General features: G+C 35.2%; 1 protein-coding gene across 1 annotated transcript; it reads left to right on the top strand.

Moving 5' to 3' along the window:
• Positions 1-2,522: 2,522 nt before the first annotated feature.
• Positions 2,523-15,498, top strand: LOC117336481 (vesicle-associated membrane protein 3-like). Its single transcript, XM_033897033.1, has 3 exons — positions 2,523-2,688; positions 5,203-5,520; positions 13,691-15,498. The coding sequence occupies exons 2-3, from the start codon at positions 5,203-5,205 to the stop codon at positions 13,838-13,840; spliced, it is 468 nt and encodes a 155-aa protein (XP_033752924.1). The 5' UTR covers positions 2,523-2,688; the 3' UTR covers positions 13,841-15,498.
• Positions 15,499-15,741: the final 243 nt, after the last annotated feature.

Below are 15,741 nucleotides of genomic sequence, written 5' to 3'. Positions count from 1 at the left end.
ATATCCATCCATTGGCATGTACACACAGCACTTACATGAAAACATATCCACATACCGCACCTACTACAACTCAAATACACCCATACAAGTGCACACATACTACACATGTTGTATATATTATTGTATACATAAATATATAAGAAAATGCATATTAAACACACATTCTGTTTCTATTATCCTGCTATTCATCCATGTACAGACAAACAGACAAACATACACAGACAGATACATAAACCAACACCAACCTACTTAGACAGAAAGATACAGACAGACTAAACAGAGACACAGACATATACAGAAAGACTGACAGACATACACACAGACAGACAGATACATAGACTAACAACACCAACCTACTTAGACAAAAAGACACAGACAGACTAAACAGAGACACAGACATATACAGAAAGACTGACAGACATATACAGACAAACAGATACATAGACTAACACCAACCTACTTAGACCGAAAGACACAGACAGACTAAACAGAGACACAGACATACAGACAGTATTGACATACATAAATAGAAAGATAAATAGACAAAAAAGGGAGAGAAAGAGGATGGAAAAATCACAATATATTATCAGAGCAACAAAGCAAAATTATTGACCAGTTTAGTGTTTTAGAGTCTAGGAGACATGTCAGTTAAATATATTATGAAATGAAAGCTATAACCTAATTATTTTTTCCCATTTTAGCCATTCGTTTCTAAATCTCTCCTTATACATACCTCCTTTGCTATAGGCTACACATCTTTGTATATTAAAATAGTCCTGTATAGTATTTATTAAAGCATTTAAATTTAAGGACTTATGCAGACAGCGCATTTTATATATGTACTGTTTAATTACAATGAGAATTTCATTATCAATTTTACCATTTACATTTTGTGTGAGAAGACCGAATAAAAATGATTGTTTATTAAAACCAAAAGGAATAAGGAGTGTATCTAAAAGAGTTTCAAAGCTAAGAAGAAGATTTTGAACCTCCTGACATTCCCATAAAATATGAATAATGGTTTCAATCTCTGAGTTACACAGTGTACACAAAGGCGATGGCACCATTCGAGTTTTAAATAAAAGAGAGTTTGTTGTAAGAATATGGTGATTGATTCTATATTGAAACCATTGGAATTTTGTGTTATTAGTTACAATAAACGGAAGTTTGAAAACCTGACTCCAGTAAATATTGCTTCTATCAAAAATTGAATTCCATTTTCTTTGTCCTGAGGGCACAATATTATTTCTGATCATAATGTTATAAAGTGTTTCGACCCTTTGGAATGTTTAAAAAAAATTCAAAGTTTACTGGAATAAATGGACGTGTTATTTCCAGCATGGGGAGAACAGGATTGGGATTGAACTTTTTTACAGCTGAAATGACACTATGATATTGGAGAAAATTAGTCCGTATTCGATACAGTTGTGTAAAATCTTGAAACGTATAAAATGTACCAGCATTATGATCCTTTATCAAATCATTAAGATATGATATATTATTTTTTATTAATTGAACCTTCAGAGAACTTATTGTGACATTAATAACACACATAGAAAAATAATTCATATATGTCTTTGATGACGACATGTCTTTTATTTGGATTGATTGTTTTGGAATATATAACTGGACATAGACGCCCAATCAACACTAATTAAATCAAACAAAGAAATTTGGGGTTTGAAAAATAAAGTTAAGCATAGTCTCTTTCTTATAATCTATGCATATTTCTTATTTACGCAAAGATAAAAACACATTATTTTGAGGTCACAAAAGGGCTTTCAATCGGGGGTTTGGAAGGTGATTTCAGTTTTTCATTTTTTACCAGGGATTGTTTCCCTTTGTCCTTGACTTTCTACCATTATTTGCACATTCCGTTTCTAAACGTCTTTCTAGCTGCAGATATTTTGATAAACTATCACTTTTCTATATCGCTACATGCTTCGGATGTCTGCTTAACAACATACACTCATCAGTATTTCAATTTCCTTTAGTAGTCGAGTTAATATGTTAATCTATGCTTTTTTATGATAGCTGTTTTTCACTTCCTCTTCACATATTATTTTTGCAAAAATGCAGCTATTTGATTAATTTCTTGAAATTCTCAGTCATTACACATTAGAGCTGGTAAACACTACATACATGTGTTATGATTATTTTTGGCCTGTTTACACAGATATATAAACGTGCTACCTGTTTATCATAGAATTTCAACAGGACGATGTAGGTTTGTTGTTCAAATAAATCCATATTGAATTGTGTAATTATCACTTAGAATTATAGAAAGTATGTCAAATTCAAACCTTGTTAGCAACTCTGATAAACGCCAAATCATTCATTTAAATACTGAACATGTGTCTCTATACAGTTTCTTATAGCGATATTTGTTTCCGTCTGCTATACAATAAGGTGGTTTTCCACATAAAAACCCATGTCTCTACTCTCCGTAACAGTGTGAGCACGGTAAGCCAGTCCCGTCAAGGTACATTACCCTCACTAACAAACACTGGAGGTCAAAGGTCACGACAAGCCTACGTAAGGTAGTTGAAATGATTCGAAGCCGGAAGAATACGTAAACGGGATCCATCTTTCGTACATGGGAAATCAAGACACGAAACGGTATAGGATACATTCGACGCCTTTTTTTGCAACTGCCGAGAACCATTGGATTGTGTGACATATATCAAGGTAAGTGGTTTAAGATAAATTCGCCCAGGCATCCTTGTTTACTGAGGTATGAATATGTGATATCTTCTAAGTTGCATTAGCATAGAACAATAATTTAAATTTAACTTATTCATGTTATAAGAAAGAAATTATTTGTCGTTTTTCTTTCTTATCAGAAATTCTCTAAACTCACAATTATGTATAACACAACCGTGTGAGTTATAAAATCATTGGTAATGTGATCCTACTATGATTCAGACAATAACAAAGGAAGGTACGGCGTATAAACACGTATTCATGTAAACAAGTTCATGGAGTTTTATCAACAAGTGCCTCCATTATTATCGCTGATGTAAACAGTAAATACGGTACAGCATTTGAAAATGATCAATAATCATTTCAGTGCTACGACGGCAATTTTGTTAAATAAATACATGACAAATAGTTTATTTAACGCTGAAAAGCATTAAGTAATAGTAGGATATTTGAAAATTTTATTAGTTTTGTTTTGTTTATAATGCGTATTAGTCTATTTATAAATTATTGTAAGGAATGATCCGTATTGAATCATACTTCAGTGTATTAAATCTTATTTACTGTATGTATCTTGTTGTATTCATATAATATTCTATAATGTATTTTCCTCCCAGTTGTATTATGTAATCAAGTAATGTCAAATAATACATATTCTTATATGGGTTTACTATACGAGCATGTGTGTAATTGGAATAAACGTCTTATAGACACAATGTAAAGTTTAAATATACCAGGCCTCCAACTATGTTTTCCAACTTCTCTGTTTGACGTTGAAATTGTTCATCATCATTTCACTCTGAGTGTAAAACATGTAAGGTACAGCAACTAGGTCACATAAGTAATCATACGTCAACATATTTGGCAGGGATGGTGAAAAAGTTAGTTGTGCTATCCACATGTTACAAGAGATTATTCAGTGGAGGGCAAAACAAACCCTATTACCTTACACAGAGATACCCATGGTCGTGTGTTGGAATGTAGAAGGTATAATGTAGTCTCATTGTAAAGATAGATAGGGCTGACTGTTTTTGTCACGATCCTGTTACTGTTTAAACGTACTTCCCCATAGTATTTTTGAAGAAATGACAGGATTAGAAGTCGGTATCCATACCCGGATGTAAATATACACTTTCCTATATTAAATCCGTAAATGTAAATCTGTTTTGTATGTAGCATTCTCACGTTATTTACTTTCCATTAGTAAAGTAAATTAAATTTTAAATGGAAAACCGTAGAACTGTAATGTTGTTACGCTTCATGGATTCCGTCATTTGTAGATATATCTGGCTATGCCATAAATGCTAATATCTTTATACAATGTTTTATTACTGAATCTTACACCAACGATACGTATACAAGTTGATAAATGTGCATAAGCTCTTAAACTAACTACTCAATTTCCATAATTAGGTCCCGAAATGAGTGATGACTTTTATGGGTCAAATTCTATTCAACGTTATTCAACTAAACAAGATAACAGATATCAGTATATTTTTTTAATTATGGGAATACATCGTTCCCATCCTATCACTGTAACTTAATCATCAAGTTGTCGGTGATTTTGAAGAAACGGCATTGCATTGCAGAAAACGCCTTCCCACCCAGATTCGACCTTGACATTTACCGTCCTTTGTGTTAACATTTTTTACGTTTTTTCCTGGACTTCTCACATTGATTTTTATAATTTTTGCTCCTAGAATCGCTGACAAGTCCTATAATGTCAAAACAGCTTAGAAGCATAGTTCAAAATTTGTTTGTCGGCATATACCGTGTCTATAACTTAATTCATACTGAAAGATACAAATCTTCATAATCATTCAAGTGTGTATACATGTGAAGAATGATGTTGATATTGTATACAATCATTTACACGGGGAAAGTTTTGTCAAGATATGTTATCGGAGATATGTTGGTCTCTCGTATTGAAATAACCAAACTATGACTAATTTTGTATATTGATAATCACATTATATACAGATTGTAGCTAGACGCCCACCCTTTTAAAATATTCTATGGTTTGTGACTAAATGTTTTGCTTCAACAGCCTGAAGGTATACATTTTATCTAATTGTCCGATATGAGCCCACCTAAAATCATTAAAACTTGGCGTGATATTAAACGTCATTAATGGTTTTATTAACACATCTCATATGTTTCATCCAGTTTTCCGTAAGTCTCAATACAAAATTTAGATCTAAAATCAAATTAGCAAGATAGAAGCAAGTTACATATCCTATTACATGTATTTTGTAAAAACGGCCAATGACTAATGATCTTGTAATAGAAGAAAATGATTTTAATGTTATATAATAAGTGGTTAAATACAGGTGCACGGTCAAATGAATGTAGTTTACATAACGTCCAACATAGGATCTTGTTTTAAATATGTTATATAGATAATGCATCACACACATTTCAAACACTGATTATATATCTATATGATCTATATTGAGAACAATATGATTTAGATTTTGTATGATGTTGCTTTTAAAATTCTAGATGAAAAAGAAACACAAGAAAGATAAAAAGGCGAAAAAGGAAAAGAAGGACAAAAAGAACAAAGAAAATGGATATTCGAAAGACGATTTGTATCTCTTTGAACTTAACGATGTTCACAGTGCTAGTACTCCAAATATTAAGAATCTACCGGAGGAGATTGTTCCACTAAGGCCAGCCCAGCGCTCAAAAAGTCTCGATGAGCTCAGGGAAGAGGCACAAGAAGTAACAGACATTATGATGGACAATGTCGTTAAAATTAGAGACAGGGAAGGCAAACTCGACGATCTCTGTGAAAAGGCGGAGAGCCTGAACGCCTCGGTAATTATACTTAAAACCCATTAAATAATTTATCAAATAGAAGACAACTAAAACAAATAACAAACAAAAATTACACATTTTATGTTGGATTTATTTTTTGCTAACTGTTATGATTAATGTGGCAAATGATGGCCAATGACTTCAACCACGCTAGCTAATGAAGTTGGGGAGGAAACTGGGAGCAGAAAATTCCCCCACAAAATCATAGCAGATACTAACCAATACTATTTGATATCTTTTGAAATCAAATTTTAAGTCAAAGTTCAAAAAACATGTAGCAGCAATCTGTTGTGCAGGAGAAACTCAGCTACCTCATGGTCTGTGGTCGAAGTCTTGACGTTTCCTTAGTGAACCCTGCGAACATACAATGGAAAAAACCACAGCAGACCCAGATTTCCATCTTAATTGGGAGGGTGGGAGGGCATTTGTATCTCACACGCTAGCAATGGCTACCAAATATCAGGAACTGCCAAGGGCGATAACTCTAATTGCAAATATGGAAATAAACTACCAAACCAAGGGAAGTAACCGTACAGGACAAATCAAACTATATTGCTACCTAACAACAACTTACCAATAAAAGAAATTAACCAGCAGTCTTCATTATGATAAATTAAATTATATTCTAGGAATAATTTTTATTATCAAATAGAAGACAACTAAAACAAATAACAAACAAAAATTACACATTTTATGTTGGATTTATTTTTTGCTAACTGTTATGATTAATGTGGCAAATGATGGCCAATGACTTCAACCACGCTAGCTAATGAAGTTGGGGAGGAAACTGGGAGCAGAAAATTCCCCCACAAAATCATAGCAGATACTAACCAATACTATTTGATATCTTTTGAAATCAAATTTTAAGTCAAAGTTCAAAAAACATGTAGCAGCAATCTGTTGTGCAGGAGAAACTCAGCCAAATGGCAACACAAGCAGAATGTGAGTGCTTGCCACCGCCACAACAGAGTGCGGGAGAAAAGCCTGGTTTTTTAAATTTTGATGTTTTAAACAATCAGAAATTTGGTGTTAAAAGGCGACCAATTTTCAAAAACAAAATATTCAGCAGCAACTGAATAGCAAGTAATCAAAGAACACCACAAAATCGGTGCAACCGTGACGCAAAAATCAAATTCAAAAATATATTCAGCAAAAACTAAAAACGATGGTGGGGGGCCCAAGTGCCCGGCTGAAAAAATGTACGCCAATGTACAAAAATACTGCATTCCAATTGCAGTATATCAAGATTAAGGAGCCGACCCAAACAAGATTATGGGCGATTTGGCATCCTCCAAGACTTCAGCAAATACACCACACCAAAGTAAAAAGCAGTCACGTAAAAGCAAGACAATTAAATAAAGATCCAAAACAAATTTTAAGATACTATATCAAATGACCAGGCAATGCTCTCACACATCTTAAAAAGTTAAATGTTTGCTGAACAAAATAGCACGCAAAATTAGCACCATAACCATGGTCCCCTTTCCCCAAAACCAGGGGTCATACTAGTATTAGTGCCCAATAACGCCTGAAGACCCTGCTGTAACCTGTATAGGAAAATATCGTTTCCCAAGTTACTTAGATGAACCCCCATCCAGGAATAGACCTGTGTTCTCATCTGTAATCTCTGGGTATCGGATATACCCGCCCCCATTTCTAATTAGGTAAGAACTTATTTGACTGTTAATACGTACAGGTATCTTACGAACTGACTGATGTTGTAAACCCCCCCTACACTGTAAACGCGGTAAAATTGCTGACCACACAATTCTCGTGTTTGGGAACATAGTTTGTAAGGTTTCCAGATCTGACAGCATTTTATACCTCAATGATCCTGAATTCACTTGACCCACCTCATTGCCTCCACAATGGATGACTAAAATGGCTGGAGGATTCCCAATGGGGAGTAGAAGTTTTAATGACGGATAACACTGTTCCACCTTAAACCTCCTTTGGCATGCCATAAGATGGAGGCACCATAACGACCCAGGTCAAGGCGTGATCCTTCCTTGGAGGCCCATGCATGACAGAAAGCTCTTCTTATAATGGATGAACCAACTATCCAAATTCTTTTGTGGTACTCTGTGAAGACTTAAACTTACAATAAGTTACTGCAATTGAGCCAATTCTTAATGATGAACAGAAAGCTACCCTGCATAGGAAATTCTTTTCTTTGCTACATTGTTAGGAAAAACCTGGTATTCTGACTACAAATGAATTCAATTGATCTACAATAAGGATACAGTTGAAATTCGAATGTATTTTTTATATGCTCTTGACTCCCAACGACCCATTTCCTTAATTTTTTCATCAGAGAAACCCTTCAACGAAGCGACGGTAGCTGCCCCCACCCTAAAGGAGTGAGACTTGTAGTCACTTGAATGAATGCCAATTACATTCAAAGCCCTTTTAAAACTGCTGAAAACTGATAGCGAGTCACCGGAACATTGTTACAGTGAAAGAAAAACACCCCAGGGGCATGGCCACGGGAGGCTATAAAATTCTTAACTAACCTAAATGGGCAAACAGTTTCCTTGTTCTCCTGTAGTGTTATGACAACCCCAGATCCACACTGATCTGTTTTTGAATGAGGAAGCTTTAGCTGAACCAGGCGCTCTATTGTAGAAACTGAGACATTATGCGCCAATAACGCATGACCATACTCCCCCTGCTTAGCTGCTACCAATTCCCCAACACGCAAAAATGCAAAAAATGCTACTGAAAAAAGGGGGGCGCGAACATATTTGCTTCATAAGGTGAAATACATACATAAGGTAGAATGTTGATAATCTTGGTGAGGAGCTCTGGAGTAATGGGTAGACGGGAATCGTATCTAGCATCTAATCTTGCCATACCAAGAAGCATTTTTTTTTTTTTGATAATGAAAAATTGAGTCACATCAATAACTCCACTCATTTTACATTTGAAACCTATACCAGAAATATAAGCCCTTACAGTAGATGGAGCAATATCTTGTGACCACAAATACGCGATAAACTCCATTACACTCTTTTGGGTTGGTGGCCAAGAACAGCTTGAGAGGTAAGTTTTACAAAACTGTTCGAAACAAACTATTCCAGTCTCATACACTTGTCTAGAGTTTGATGAAAAGGAAGCTCTCAGGAGATAGCATCAGCGATACAATTCAACTTCCCATCAATATGAACTGCCCTAAACTGAATATTGTACAACATACACCTCAGTATAAATGGGCGAATGAAACCCATGACTCTACACTATTTTGAAGCTTTCTTGTTTAAAATTGCTACTAGGCCTTCATTATCTGTATTCAAAATGATTTTTTTTTTTTTTTTTTTTTTTTTTTTACAAGTTCAGAGCCCCAAATAGAAATTGCCATGACAATAGGAATAAGTTCTAGAAAGGCGATGTCCCAAATGATTGGTGAAGCTATCCAAGCTTCAGGCCAGGGAAAAAATGCCCATTTACCATAAAAGAAGGCCCCCCACCCCTTGTGCTGTCACCCCCTGCACTGTCAGTGAATAGCTGTAACTCTGAGTTGTTGACCCAATCTTTCTCAGGAAAACTACAATATCCATTAAAAAGCTCTAAAAAGGTAAGCCAAGTATGGATATCATCCCTCGATGCTTGGGAAACTCGTATAAAGTGATGTGGCCTGTTAACTCCTGACATTGCATTGTAGAAATGCCGCATAAATGCACGCGCAGCTGGAATTGCCCTTACACAAAAATTCAGAGACCCAGTCAAGGCCTGAAGTTGTTTTAGTGTGACTTTTTTCTTAACAGCAACCTCATTCAGTAACCCAACTAGCAACACCAGCTTATCACTGGGAATTTCAATTTGCATATTTATGGAATCTATTTCCAAACCTAAAAATGTTAAAATAGGGGTTGGTTAAACAGTTTTTTCTACGGCAATAGGAACCCCCAAATCAGTACAGATCCTGTCAAAAGTGTTCATGAGATAGAAGCATTCAGAAGTACCGTCCTTACCAGCAAAGAAAAAATCATCTAAATAGTGATCTAGATCTGAACAGTGATGTGAACTATCCAAATTTACCACCTCCCGAACAAACCATTCCAAGAGCCGTTGAAAATTTCTCAAATAATGAACAGGATATATTGCACAACCCATAGGTAAACATTTATCAACAAAAAAATGTTCCCAAAGTTTAAACCCCAACAAATCGAAGGCAGAAGGACTGATAGGTAATAAACGAAATGCAGACTTTATGTCCATTTTTCCCATCAAAGTGTTGGGTCCAAGACATTGAACTATATTAATTATGCGGTCAAAATTTGTATTTAAAGCACCCTACAAAGATTCTCATCAATGAACGTGTTAACACTGTTATCCTTCGGATATGAAAGATGGTGAATTAATCTCCATGACCCATCTTTCTTGGGTACCAAACCAAATCGGAGAAAGTTTCAATGTGGACAAAGGGAGATAACCGAAAGGCCCCGCTCCTCTACCTGCATCTATCTCTTTCTGTATCTTTGTGAACCTCATTTTCATTACCCTTAACCGAAAGTAAATTCCGACAATTAGAATGTACACGTGGACCTAGATAATGTAATGAAAATCCAAAACGAAAACCAGACCCTAGCTCAAGGATTGTTGCCTGACCTAGAAGAATAATTCATATTAGAATTATTTGTCTGTGCCCCCAGCTGATAACAGTTAATCTTCCTATGATTTCCTGAGCAATGTAGACAAATATGTTTGTAAAAACAAAAAGACCTGTTACACTTGCCATTATTAAAATCAAAACATTTCTTTATGCCCTGAACCATCCTGGGAGGTTTTGTTATGGCTGACAAAGTTGCGCCCCCAGAATGCATATAAAGGAGCCACAGCTCCTGGTCCACTGTATTCCAAGGAATAGCATGGTTTTGGGCCTTTTTTAAGCGGAACTGCTCATCATAACTCCTCCATCCAAGACTTCCAACCCTTTTTGCCCCTAACCTTACTGTATGCATGTACTTTAACATGCCAGATACATCTCCTGGATGACTGATGTGTATATTGACATGAACACGATGAACGCATCAGTCCACATATCCAAGTCGACTATTGTAGGGGTTTTATTTTTACTTTTTACAACAAATTCACCCCCAACCAAAGACAAGCGTTTCTCATCATCTATCCTAGAAGGCTTTGATAACATATGACCAAGGTCAATAAATTCCTTGCCCATGATTTTTTGCCTTATGGATTGTGAAATGTTACTGCCTAAATCATTATTGACACTGGTAACTTGATAATCTTTTGGGTCAAACTGACTAACACAGCTCGATATTGTAGACTGAGAGGGCTCAAGGGATGGATTTACAGTATTACATGCTACTGTACCTTCTGGCCGAGTGGCGGTAACTGGCTCTATTGCTGAATGAACTGCCTCAACCAGGCGAGGGGTAACTCTGGCAGATACTGCCTCCACGACCTCCTCCATCTGGGATGCTGAAAGAGGGCCTGCACTTGAATTGTGTCGCTCAGGCCCTGATGACTCAGCCTGTGACTGCGCTTGACCTGAACCCCCAGACTGCCTCCCTGTCCTAGTGTAGGGGCTGCTTGACTGCCTGGCTGAGCGCCTCTGGCCTCTTCCTCTCATACTTGATGATAAATTAATCTACAACTCAAAACCTTACATAAGAAAACAATTTCTTTTCACTTAAATAATTTTTTTCACTAAAAATCATCAAAATTAAGCAACTCGCCCTACATTTAAATATGAAACAAACACGAAAATTGAGACTATACATGTAATTTAAGAAAATTAATAATACATATAAACTTTAATAACGAACCACGTGCAAATATATGCGAGATATTTCCCTATAACATGCTACAATCCTTTGATCCAGATTGTAACCACAAAATTGATTATTTTTAATCCCTTTTAAAGGTTGTTACAATGGGGTAATTAATTTACAGAGGTAACTAGCATTTCCTGAGAAGGAACGATGCACTCACTGACTTAAAAACCTATATTGAACGTAATGGCGTGCCATGCCGGTGAGAGGAGGGGGGGGGGGGGGGGTCCCACGTGTATAACCATTTAAAAATACTCTGAAACACGATACCGATTAAATTTTGAAAACAACAATACAAGATATGAAATGCTGAACAGTAGAGTGTAAGAAAGACACAATAAATCGCTGAATTGCGGCAAGAATAACATAGCCAAACTGTAGCCGCATGGCTACCGTGGTCTATTTTCAGGTACACTTATCGGTAAAACAATCTTTAAATATCTGAGTCCTATTATACCATCGGAGGGCAACAGGCCCATACAAACCCTCAATCAATGACAATGATACAGCAGCGTTCAAGGTTGATTGATAATAATGGTTGGTAGCTGTCCCGAAGGAAATAAATCGGACATTTGTATCTCACACGCTAGCAATGGCTACCAAATATCAGGAACTGCCAAGGGCGATAACTCTAATTGCAAATATGGAAATAAACTACCAAACCAAGGGAAGTAACCGTACAGGACAAATCAAACTATATTGCTACCTAACAACAACTTACCAATAAAAGAAATTAACCAGCAGTCTTCATTATGATAAATTAAATTATATTCTAGGAATAATTTTTAATGTTTTAAAATGCATTTTATCTTCAAATTGGTTATCAGACACATTAATACATGTTTCAATATAGCTGAATTATTATTTTTTTATTACGACATTAGTGGTTCAGTAGTAGATGGAATGAGAAGCCAGTAGTATGGCAGGATGTCACGATGTTGTCTGCTTCGAAATTCACATTACCGAGAAATAAATAGGTGAAATGTGTTGTCAAACTAATTACTTTATCAGGAATGTTAAGATAGGATTATGTCAAGCTACATATTACACTTAGCAAGGGTGGTATCTATGAACGGAAACTTGTTTAATAGTGCATTCATCTCCCTTCTTGAGGTGTTCTATACCCGAAAACGTGGTAAATGATTGTCTATCTTAATAAAAACAAATAGCGTCACATTTGTTGTATATACAGGGGTGTTAGTTTTGATATAGGTAATGAAAATCTGTAAACGTATATATCACCAATGAAAGGTTCCCATGATGATAGTTATATGTATATAAGGAAGAATACAGGGATGTGTTATGAACTCTTTATATTATATCATATCCGGCATTACAGTACCTGGAGCATCTTAATTGATGTCAATAAATAGAGTTTTAGATTTATAGTTTCCTTGATGTGCTAGAGGCCACTTACTTGGTGCGTATAGATATAGAAGAGTCATGCAGTGGCCTTTCACACATGTACACTAAATGAAATACATAGGTTACCCCTGAGATATTGTTCAGCCATTGACACGAATAGGCTATAATATATCGCCAAACTAGAGTTTGACAGATCAATATATCTTGTCAGCTGATCAGGTGCCTTTTTTGGTGGAATGTATGTTAAAAAGATATAATTCAACTGGTTTTTCATAAAATTAAAATTAAACATGGACATGGATAAATTTATTTCGAATCTTTTCTTTAAATGTTTGATTGATCAAGCTGAGAACAAATCGACATTGATGTTCTCAGCTAGGCATGCGTGATATACCCACAGCGACATTTTAAATATTGTACCTAGTATCTTGATATACTTTACCCTGGGGGCTTGTGATTTAGGTATGTAGGGTTTGTTACAGATATGCACGGCTGCCCAAAACTATACTTAAGAGGATAGTGAATGACTAACGTCGAGGTATATACACTTTTTAGTGAGAAAATGTTTTTAGATTATATACCATATAAACGTTCAGTTCAAATAGTTGAATGTCATGTGAATTAACAAAATAAAATATGGCGGTAGTATGAGTATTCGTGCATGGTGTTTGAATACGTGCTTAAGAACATTGTTGATTTCCCCGTCATCTCTTCCTGATTTCACACTACCATCGCTGAAGAGTGCTAGAGGACGAGAAAAGAATATAATGATGATGTCCTTAGACTCACTGATTAGTCCTGCATACTCCTACAATCACCTGACGAGTGCTAGAAGGACCACACAATTGTATGATACAATTTGTATACAGTAGCTGTCACTAAATTCATATTTAAATATGCTATTTACGATTATATTGCATGTCATTTGCTCAATCGTTGTTTTAAATAGTGATAATATCGGCATATTACAGTAAATTATCATCTTATATTTCTTCTGTTTCTTTTCTCAGACTGAGATGTTCCAGAGGACCTCTGTGCTAATACGAAGAAAACAATGGTGGAGAAATAAGAAAATGACTGTTTTGCTAATTGTTGTAGGTGCTTGTTTCCTAGTTCTTTTAACTGTAGTCATAACACTTAGTGCCTCAGGCAGTATTTAGCCTTATCCGTCATGCTACATCACACATTAACATTTCCATATTGTTTGTTACCTATAAAAGATGTCAAAATAAAAACAGATTATTTAGACATTTATTGTACAAAAACTCAATGCTTTTCCTGTATTGATCACGGCAGACATTTCTTATACGATTTGGCCCCAGTAGCAATAAGAATGAAATCCCTTCAGTTTAAGGGCGTTTATGATACCGGGCCAGAAGATTTACGTTATGAAGAGTAGTATGATACCCTCTGTACCCGGTGACGTCATAGTGATAGTATTGACCTTCTAGGGTCATTTTTACTCAGTGTTGATTTATTCGTTACAATGTGTTCATCGATTGTTACGATTCACTCAAAGCTGGTTCAGTTATTATGTAAGTTAACATTTGTACAATAGTATGTAAATGTTGTTTTTATATATGATTACTGTCTTTTCAGACGAGCAACAACTTCATTGTGTCATTTGACACTTTAAGGCTTGCTGAACATTATATGATGTATTGAGTGGCTGTGAAGATATTTTATTATTTTTTTGTCGAGAATACAGCCTCTAAGTGTTGATTATTCATTAATAATCCAAATTAATGAGGAACAAAAAAAGATTTGATTATTTTTTTTAAAGATAATTGGATCACTAGTTTAGTTTGGTCCAAATACAATATGATGGTGTGTCTTGGTGTAACATTTGAATGTAGTTAAAACTTAATGTTTAGCTGTTTGCCATTTCAAATTTAGTGAACAAGTGAATGTTTATGGTACAATTCATGATTTAACACGTTTAAAGAACCAAAAACCAAGCAAACTTAATTTGTTATCTTAATATTTTTGTTCTTTGCTATAAAAGACACATTTTTCTTTAACTATTGATGCTAAATGACTCATTAAAAGTTCCAACCTGAGAAACTATAGTACTCAATGGGTTTTATTTTTTTAAATATTTAACGTGATAGTTAGATTCCATGTGATATGAAAAATCAAGTATAGCAATGAACTAAGCATGCTTTAATGGGTATCAATATGTAACGGACCACGCTACATGTACGTGTAATTGTGTCACAAACTTTTTTTTAATAATTATTTATCTTTTTAAACTTTTAAACCTTTGTATAATATACACAAAAGCAGCATATGTTGCCATTGTAAATATGAAATAAAAAATGACATTTTATAAACTATATAAATCGGTTGGTTATGTTCTATAATGGAATGATTAGCTGTCATAAAAGAAAGAAACATTTCCATCGGAGAACTAACTGTGTAGACAGCGATTCGACACGCCTTTCATGCAGTCAAATATTTGTGGTAAGCGTAGGATGGGTTACATAACCTCTATTAATTTCTTTCGCTAACATGATATCACGTGGTTGTCTGGTATGATTATTCTCAGGCAATACCATTTTATTTGCTTGTTTCATGATAGACATCTCCAATTTTGCCTGACATCGAGTACAGACACCGACACATACTTTGAACTTAGGGGGTGTCTCGAAATGTTAATTAAACAAAATCTTACGTTATAAACAGGTTTTGATGTCGCAAACATGATGTATATGCACATGTGTGATAGCAGTGTTTTTGCAATGTACCTTAATCCATATATGTAGTGCATACGTGGGTGAATGTGTACATTTCTAATAAACATACATGCGAAACCGAACAAGGCTTGTGTTGTCTAACGTTCTGATGACGATGCTTCAGCGGCTTTCGCTGTATTACCATTTGAACATTAAAAGTTCAATCTCGTTTACGAACTACATTCCATGCAGATCGAGTAGAATATGCCGGCTCTGCGTTATTCAGGTCAATGGATGCGCATAATACCATAATCGTAAATGAAGTTTTAGTTCCAGTTTTATTATAGACAAAAAAAGAAAAAAAAAAAAAACATTTTGTTTGTTCC

Source organism: Pecten maximus, chromosome 1 (assembly GCF_902652985.1).
Source record: "Pecten maximus chromosome 1, xPecMax1.1, whole genome shotgun sequence".
In the NCBI taxonomy this organism is placed as follows: Eukaryota; Metazoa; Mollusca; class Bivalvia; order Pectinida; family Pectinidae; genus Pecten; species Pecten maximus.
The sequence above is the reverse complement of the archived record's forward strand: the minus strand, read 5'-3'. Positions and strand labels throughout refer to the sequence as shown.